The sequence below is a fragment of the Triticum urartu genome, chromosome 4A, assembly GCF_056163025.1.
Source record: "Triticum urartu cultivar PI428250 chromosome 4A, HENAU_Tu73, whole genome shotgun sequence".
NCBI lineage: Eukaryota > Viridiplantae > Streptophyta > Magnoliopsida > Poales > Poaceae > Triticum > Triticum urartu.
In genome coordinates, this window is record NC_141876.1 from 567,854,661 (window position 1) to 567,863,895 (window position 9,235).

Here is a 9,235-nt window from a genome sequence, read left to right on the forward strand (position 1 = left end):
TGTGTTGGCCTGCTGCTGCGCGCGCGAGCCATGGCCGATGGCCGATTGCCCGTCGTCGGTCGGGCTGCGCGCGACGCCGACCGGGCACCGGTCGGCCCGGCCATCGCGTCCGCGCCCGACGCCCGATCGGGACCTCCCTCCCACCCCTCCCCTCCCCGTTGTACGCACTCTTCTGGCTGCTCCACCATGCGCCCGTCCGTCCGTGCAGCGGAGCATTCATAGGAGAACGAGGAGATCCTGACGCAATTCAGAGGAAGAAGGCGTGTCTGCCGCCGGTGACGTCACGCGACGTGACACGTCGCGGTACCACTCATGATCAAGGTTTGTGCGCACACGTAGTAATACTACTAGTACAGTACACCGGAGCGGTGCATGTTACGAGCTTTGCCGGCCCCACGTGTCAGCGAGGACGCCACCGGCCTGCGGCAGCAGCAAAGAGGATGCTTGACGAGCCCCCGGGCCCCGGCCGACGGCGTGTGTGTCAGGCCAGGGGCTCGAACGACAGTTGCGGGCGGTTGGGAGCCTCGTCGCCTACCTCGTCTGCCTCTCCCTTTTTATTCCGCCCTGGAGAGGGTCCAACCGTCTCTTCTTCGCCTTGGGCTGGCTCGGCTCCCCCCCGACTTTCCACCTCCACGGCTCCGGCTCCGGCTCCGGCTCCGCCCCGCGCACTACCGAAGGCCGAAAGGTACTGCTCCTCTCTCTGTTCCCCTCCCTTCCCTTTCCTCTCCCACCACCCGTTCGATGAAATGGCGCAGCCGCAGAATTAGCCGCTCCTTGCTTTTCATATCCTGCCGCCCTCGCGACGCTCGTCTGTCGCCGTGCGTCGCCTAGAGCTGACCAAGAGTTCGAATTGGTATGTGCCTCCTCTGTTGTTGCTCCACGACTCGAGCTGTTTCTTTCTTGCTGGTTCCGCAGGTGCCCTGGTTCTTGCTCCTGCACGGGACAAGGGGCCAAGAATTTCTGTGGTTTTGGTATGTTTTGTTTGCTCAAGATATTGCGCCTTTTCAAATTCTCTCGCGGTTTGCTTGCAGAATTTGTTCTTCCCCCTTGGACGAATGGATAATCCTTTGGCGGGTTAAGAGGTTGCTCGTTAAGGAACCTGAGATTTTAGTTTCGTGATTTCCGGGGAAGGAAGGATAGCTTATCGTCTTGGTAACACCAAGGGCATGCCGTGAAGCAACCCCCTCGACTTCAATTCTGGGTATTTATTCGGGGATGTGTCTGCACGATCGTTATGTACTTTTGCTTCAGAAAGAAATTGCTCTCCTGGAAATTAGGCTAGTCTTGAGACATCAATCTCATTTTTCTGTGTCTTCAGAGTCAGCCGACAAGTTTTTTTATTCCTGTTTTTGGTCTCGCTGTATTCCTGGCCTAACGCTCATTCCTCCCAAGACCTGCTATTTCTTGGCTTGTTAGGTCTCACTTTTGCTGGCTTCAAGTCAAGAAACAGATATAGGTTGGCTTACTCCGATAATCACGCAGGATTTCAGTCCTTAAAATCTTGTTAGGGGGCCAAGACATGGGAATTGGCAAGTTTGGTGGCTTTTGGGTGCCCATGTTACTTGCGATGAAGCTATATAGGCTTTGCAAGAATCATTAGTTCTATTCTAGTTGATGGGGTCTAGTGATCTACTAATCTTTGCTGTAAAGCTAAGAAACATCGGTACTTCTTTTCTCTTTTGCTAATACCTTTACCTTCAGCAAAGTCCTCACCACCTCCCTGCAAATTGGAAAGTTTTGGGATTAGACGTTTCTAGTTGGATATGTTGCTGTACGTAGTAGGTACTCTTGATGGCTGCCCTGTGAAAGGACATTGTTTGGTGGTGTGGTAGGGATTTTCTTTAATGATTTTGGTTCTCAGGCTCCGTTGCTGTCAGGGCTCTGTTTCAGTCCTTTGTTCTTCTTTGGTCCGGGTGCATTCATCTTCATACATTTAGATTGCAAACAATTGGGGCTTGGGGCTCCATAATTTCATACCAATCATTAGTTGTAGTTCCACATGGTTCGTTTTTGTTGTTTTTAAGCTTTGTCCAATGCAGTTTTTGTTTCTTTTCTTTAAAGTTGCCAAATCTGTGCTGTTAGGTACTCCCTCCGTCCGAAAATACTTGTCATCAAAATGGATAAAAAAGGATGTATCTAGAACTAATATACATCTAGATACATCCCCTTTTATTCATTTTGATGACAAGTATTTCCGGACGGAGGGAGTAGGAGGTAAGCTCTTACATATATGTTCTGACTGTACTAATTTATTGTTTCTAGGGAGCTACCAACTGCTTCATTGCTGATCCACAGCCCACTTTTGCTGTACTCAGCTAGCACCCCCTGTATTGCAAATCATGATCAAGCCAACATTGCCCAATTAGAACTTAGAATCAGCCTTCTGGGAAAAGTCTTTGGTACCTTGAGGGTTTTTCATTTTCTTTTGGCATGTTGCATTCATCTTCAGACAGTTGGCCAAATTTAGGCTGCAAACTGTTGGACCTTGGGGCTCCAAAATTTCACAATAATTGTATGCCCATATGATTTATTTTTGTGCGTTAGAATTCCTCCAGACCAAAATCATGCTTTTGAATATTTTTCCAGTGCCGTATTTTTTTGTTTTCACTTGAAATGTCAAACTTGGTTGTTTGGTAGGAGCTAAGTCAGGTAACTTTGCTGGAGCTTATGTATATGTTGTATGAACTAATTCTATGTTTCTGTTGAGCTACCAACTTCAATGGACCATCATAATTTCACTACACAATCCACAGCTCACTTTTTCTTTACTTAGCGACCACCCCTTGTATCGCAAACTATGAGCCAGCATTCAAGTTGGAACCATTCCTCTGGGGGGGTGGGGGGGAATCTTCGGTACCTTGAACAGCACATTATTTTGTACATTTTCCATTGGACTTTATACAACAAAGTGATTTATCTGATACTGTAAAAAAACTGTTTGATATTTTGTATTACAAGCTTGTAGTTTTTAAGTTGGTGTATGGATTTTATTATCTAATTATACCACACTTAATTTCCATCTTATTTTCCCCAGAGAAAAGAGAGCTAAGCTGGCTTCAAGAAGAATATGGCATCTCTTACTCCAGGGATACTGTTAAAGGTTCTCAAACATATAAACTCTGATGTGAAAGTATGTGGAGAACACCGGTCAATTCTTCTCCAAGTTATTAGCATCGTTCCTGCAATTACTGGTTCAGAACTTTGGCCAGACCATGGTTTCTTCATAAAAGTTTCAGATTCATCGCACTCAACATATGTGTCTTTATCAAAGGAGGATAATGAACTCATCTTATCAAACAAACTACAACTTGGACAGTTCATATATGTTGAAAAGGTTCAGTCCAGTGTTCCTGTTCCAGTTCTTGTTGGGGTCAGAGCAGTCCCAGGAAGGAACCCTTTCATTGGAAACCCGAAGGATTTGATGCAAATGTCAACTCCCTCTGGGGTTTTGGAAGCATTGGATCAACAACAGAAAACTACCAAGCCAACTGAATTGTCTGAGAGTGAAAAGGAAAACTCTCAGAGGAAGGTAGTCATCAAAGAGCAGAAGGCCGGTGTTGCTTCCCGTTACATGCTTGGGATATCAAGCAACAATGGTAAAATTACCAATCTAAACTCTAGCATGGATAGTGACAAAAGTAGTAATGGAGGAAGTAGTGTTTGCGATGCAAACCAAAAGCTGGTCTCTAGTGCTACGAAAGTGAAACAAGAGTCAAAACCTCAGGTATGCGCATGATCATAGGTTTAATTGAAATATGATCAACAACGGAACACTAAACTTAGCTATATTGTGGCTCTGAGAATGTGATATGCTAATGGTAATTATATGAGATCAGATAATATATGAGCCCAATAGCTTCTAAGCAGACAAATATATGACATAAAATTGCATCTAGGATGGTTGGTGATTACATTTGCTGCTGTTATTGCAGGAAAGGCCAAATATTACCTCTCCTAATAATGCCAAGTTAGCTTCTACGAGACAAGAAGTTAATAAGGAAATACGCAAGAATAGTGGCAGGCCACTCAGTCAGAACGGTTCTGCTGTAGTGAAGAAGCAAATGCCAAGAGACATAAAAAGGGAATCAGCAACTGAAGGAAGCTCACCGCCAAAGCTTTATAGGAGTTCACCATCAACGCCAGCAAGAACTTCACCACCAAAGCTCAGGAGTTCACCACCAACGCCAGCAAGAACTTCACCACCGAGAATCAATGTGCCAGCAAAGGCAAATGCTACCTCCAGTCCAGTTTCTTCTGTGCCTAATATTAAAAGAAGAGTCACAGAAACCGTGTCCTGGGATACCCTTCCAACATGCTTGATCAAATCTGGAAAGGTATATTTTATCATCTCTAAATTGCAACAAAGGACTGAATTTCAGGTCTTCTATTAGTTGAACAAGTGTCGTGATGTAGTACTTGGGCATTTATGAACTGCAAACCATTCTTTTATGTGCAAAAAAAGCTTCGCGAAATCATTCTGAACATGCTGTACATTCATTTCTTTGTGGTGAATAGGCCGTTGTCAGGAGGAAGACTATTGCTCTTATAGTAGCAGCAGAGGCACAAAGGGAGGCTACTGCTGCTGCATCTCTTGTGAAAGGCCTTGGGTAAGTAGTACACCTCTGTTTCCATTTTAGCATTGTAGTTTTGATATGAATTGTCTGCTACTGCATGTGTTGAATGAAACTAACTTCCATGTCCCCTTCTCCAGAATTTTTACCGAGATACTGAAATCCGCCGAGGAGGATCCGCATGGCGCAGTCAACAAGTTTTTTCAGCTAAACCGGCTTATCATTCAGCAAAACATTTTCTGGAAAGATAACTCGCCAGATTCTGGCAAGGAATCCAGACCAGAGAAGGAGAAGCCATCAAGGAAAGTTTCTGCATCTCAGAACAAAGCTGCTGGAAGTGGTGCAGCGAAGAACCCCGACGATGCCTATACGAGTGGTAAGCTCGAATGGGCCAGAGAAGATGGTTTCAAGGAGATACGCAGGTCATGGATCGATCTGAAAAGGGAATCACAGTCATGGTTTCTGAACTTCCTGGAAGACGCGCTTGTGTCCGGATTCAAATTTGAGGGCCGAGTTAAGAACAGCACCAGAGAACGGGTGCGAGGGCAGTCCAAGGGTGGCGACGGGCAGATCGCGGTCCGGCTGTCGCAGCTCAAGGAGACCAGCAACTGGCTTGACCAGCAGCTGCAGAGCGAGGGGGCGAAACCTGACGACGGTTTGGTCGAAACCATCGAGCGGCTGAAGCAGAAGGCCTACTCGTGCCTGCTCGGGACCGTCGAGACCGCGGCCTCGGCTCTTGAAAGCAGAAACGGTTGCAGCTGAAATCTTTCCAGGGCTGGCCTTGCATGTTTTTTGGCTTGGAAGAAGTACAAGAGCAGTGCTGCTGTACATAACACAAGAAGATGCTGGTGCGAAGGAGAATGGAGATGAAGCATAATTTATACCAACTGTACAAAATAACGTAGGAGCGAGAGGATTGAGAGATGTAAATAGCCTGGTTGAGTTGCCCGTTAAGTTATTCGTTCGATCTTGTTCCTTTTGCGCTGTCTCGTGTTCCTTGTGAAGTCTCCAGTCGTGTCTGGCCAGCAATACAAATGGATGAATGTTTGCACTTGCCTAAAACAAAATTGCCAATTATTCGAGCCTCTGCACTCCGCAACCATGCGGCGCAAAACATATCATATCAGCTCTCGTTTGTAAGGTGTGTGTGTGGTGGATGGAAGATCCACCAGTAGAGATTATTGATACTCTTGTAAAAGAAGATATGGTGATCACCTTGCAATAAAGAGCATTTTGATGTCAAAAAAAGCTCTCATTTGTATAGCTGTGCTGGTATTTTTAATACCGCGCATGTCAGTGTGTGCTACATATGATGGACGTAACTGAGAAAGTTCAGTGTGAAGACTGTTGGTGTTTGTGGTTCCACTGCGGGCACCTCGAGGCAGTTCCAACGGGCCAAACGGACGTTCTCTGGATGTTCCTCTTTATCCGCTGGAGAAACAATGGGAAATTCAGAGGGTTTCTGCGGTGCCCAGCTTATTTGCTGCTCCCGGTACCTTGAAATCGGGGAGAATATCAGGTGTTCCCATGCTCCAATTTATCAAAATGCAAATTTAAACATTTCGAAATATTCCGAAACAAATTGTACAATCCCTAAAAAATTAAAATCAAAATTTGAAATATACATTTAGAAACAAAAAAGACAAATCCAGTATGAATAGTGTCACAAAAAGACAAAAGTGAAAACGCCACTATTTACATCAGGACTAGTCTTTTTTGTTTCTTCATGTATGTTTCAAATTTTGATTTGAAATATTTAGGGATTGTACACTCATCTATTTTCAATATCCACAAATATTTTCAGAATTGTTTGGAACATTTATATTTCATTTTTGAAAAAATGGAGCATGGGAGCGATAGGCTAGTGGACCAGCTCAGTAGCGCGCTTTTGCTGATGTATGTTCGTTAGTTTGTTTTGTTCATTTTATTCTTATTTATTTATATATTGAAATATTCTTAATATATATATATTTCATACATTATGTCACTTACTTTTTTCTAAAAAGTGTTTATCACACGTCCATTTTTTCATGCAGTGTAAGAAAATGCTCGCACAACTACTAAAAACATTATATAGCAGTAAAAAACTGTTCATGACATTTAAAAAATGTTTCACACGTTTCAAAAAATGTTTCACACGTTTCAGAAAATGTTCATACAATGCCAAATAATTTTCGTGCATCTAGAAAAACAGTGTCACTAAAAAATAAAATTTAAAGACATTCATGCATTTCAAAAAATGTCCGTGCCATTTAAAAGAAAGTTTATACAATAAAAAATGTTCGCGTAGTCAAAACAAATGTTCACCATCTATTTGGAAAATGTTAAAATGTATTTTAAAAAATCTTCAAAGCATGTAAGCATGTATTCAAAAGAACCAAATTTCAAAAAGTTGCGAGTTTATTAAAAGATATATTGAGAAGTCATAAACAGTTATTGAATTCAAAAAACATTCGGGAAATCATAAAATGTTCATGATTTTAAAAAATTGTTCGCATATTAAAGAAAATCATGATTTTAAGTAAATTTTCATGTAATAAAAAAGTTCATTTTTTAAAATGACCCAGTATTCGAAACATATTCTGGAATTTAAAAACATTGACACAGCTTCCCATGGGTTAGTTTTTGTAAACTATATGAAAATGACTAAATGTCTATTTTGCCTCCATACACAGCTATGTTTATTCTGGTACCATAGTAATGGTTATGGTAAACACCGCGCTATGCTAGGTAAGGCGAGACAAATAATTCATCGGTCTAGCTCAAGTACGGTCCATCAATGCAGTTTGCTCAGCCAAACAATATTTTGTTGTGGCGCCTTAGGAAATCAAGTCATGATGAGACCATCACATTTTTTTTTGAATTGACATTTTAAAAGACCCTTATCTTATCATGACATCACTCAGACATAGTTTGTGAAATGGTATTTTTAAAGTCTCTATCTTATCCTGGCATTTGATTCAGACTTTTTTTATATCTACCACACCTGTATAATATGATAGTTTTTCTTCCATTGCAACGCATGGGCATATTTGCTAGTATTCTTAATGTATACATTTCATACATTATGTTACTTCAATTTTTTTAAAGTGTTTATCAAACGCCCAATTTTTTCCATGCAGTGTAAAACAAATGGTCGCACAACTTTTTAAAAACATTATGGCAGTAAAAAACATGACATTTAAAAAAGTTTCACTCATTTCAAAAAAATTATGCAATGTAAAATAATGTTCATGCATTTAAAAAATGATGTCATTAAAAAAACCATCATTCATGTGTTCCAAAAATGTTCGTTAAAAGAAAGTTTATACAATAAAAATGTCCGCATATTAGTCAAAACAAATGCTCACCGTCTATTTGTAAAATGTTAACATGTATGCAAAAAAATCTTCACAACATGTATTTGAAAAAAAATGTAAATTTTGTAATTGTAACTTTTCAACATGTATCAAAAATGTATTGGACGTGCATACAAGAAATGTATGTTGTGCATTGAAAAAAGTAGACATGTCTTGAAAAAATGAGGAAAACTGATGAAGAAAGACACAAAAAAAAACATGTAGAATATTCTTAAGCTGGTCCAAAATGGTCCTGCCTAGTGCGAGACGGAGTATCATCTAGCCTAAAACCACCTCCCAAAAATCCACATTGGGCCGGCTCATCTAGTGATTGCCTAGTGCGAGACGGACTATCATCTCGTACTAGGCGAGACATCACCCCTCCCCCCCTCCCGAGGCGCTCCCATGGGCGACTGGGAGGAATCTCTAGCTTCTCGCCGAACTCCCTTCTCCTTCCTTCCGTCCTCTCTCGCTGTCGCCGCCATTCGAAGCCCGCCCAACAATGGTGGCAGCGCCACAGTAAACGCTGCTAAGAATGAATATAGTATTTTCATTTATTTCACTTCAAAAATTTGTATACATGATTAAGAGAGTCCTGGATTAGGGGGTCTCCGTACAGCTGGACTATATCCTTTGACCGGACTGTTGGACTATGAAGATACAAGATTAAAGACTTCGTCTCGTGTCCGGATGGGACTCTACTTGGCGTGGAAGGCAAGCTAGGCAATACGAATATGGATATCTCCTTCTTTGTAACCGACCTTGTGTAACCCTAACCCTCTCCGGTGTTTATATAAACCGGAGGGTTTTAGTCCGTAGGACAACAACAACCACAACATACAATCATACCATAGGCTAGCTTCTAGGGTTTAGCCTCTCTGATCTCGTGGTAGATCTACTCTTGTACTACCCATATCATCAATATTAATCAAGCAGGACGTAGGGTTTTACCTCCATCAAGAGGGCCCGAACCTGGGTAAAACATTGTGTCCCCTGCCTCCTGTTACCATCCGGCCTAGACGCACAGTTCGGGACCCCTACCCGAGATCCGCCGGTTTTGACACCGACATTGGTGCTTTCATTGAGAGTTCCTCTGTGTCGTCGCCCTTAGGCTTGATGGCTCCTACTATCATCGATAGCGATGCGGTCCAGGGCGAGACTTTTCTCCCCGGACAGATCTTCGTATTCGGCGGCTTTGCACTGCGGGCTAATTCGCTTGGCCACCTGGAGCAGATTGAAAGCTATGCCCCTGGCTGTCAGGTCGGATTTGGAAGTTTGAACTACACGGCCGACATCCGCGGAGACTTGATTTTCGACGGCTTCGAG

The 9,235-nt window shown here is 42.8% G+C and overlaps 1 protein-coding gene across 5 annotated transcripts; it reads left to right on the forward strand.

The window, feature by feature from the left end:
- Positions 1-384: 384 nt before the first annotated feature.
- On the forward strand, positions 385-5,648 carry LOC125552836 (protein CORTICAL MICROTUBULE DISORDERING 1). Of its 5 annotated transcripts, none has more exons than XM_048716526.2 (6): positions 385-685; positions 1,032-1,201; positions 3,035-3,724; positions 3,933-4,334; positions 4,516-4,607; positions 4,712-5,648. In XM_048716526.2, exons 3-6 carry the CDS (start codon positions 3,068-3,070, stop codon positions 5,331-5,333), a joined length of 1,773 nt encoding a protein of 590 aa, XP_048572483.1. In that variant the 5' UTR covers positions 385-685; positions 1,032-1,201; positions 3,035-3,067; the 3' UTR covers positions 5,334-5,648. The 5 variants fall into 5 exon arrangements, with proteins under 5 accessions (XP_048572483.1, XP_048572480.1, XP_048572481.1 ...); XM_048716525.2 differs by lacking the exon at positions 385-685 and adding an exon at positions 712-853; XM_048716523.2 differs by lacking the exon at positions 1,032-1,201 and having other exon boundaries at positions 389-685.
- The last annotated feature ends 3,587 nt before the right edge of the window (positions 5,649-9,235 follow it).

Excerpts from the sequence above, each read along its gene's own strand:
- LOC125552836 (XM_048716526.2), top strand. The coding sequence starts at position 3,068 with ATGGCATCTCTTACTCCAGGGATACTGTTAAAGGTTCTCAAACATATA. Across the intron at positions 3,725-3,932 it reads AACAAGAGTCAAAACCTCAG|GAAAGGCCAAATATTACCTC; the intron begins GTATGCGCATGA and ends CTGTTATTGCAG. Across the intron at positions 4,335-4,515 it reads GCTTGATCAAATCTGGAAAG|GCCGTTGTCAGGAGGAAGAC; the intron begins GTATATTTTATC and ends TGTGGTGAATAG.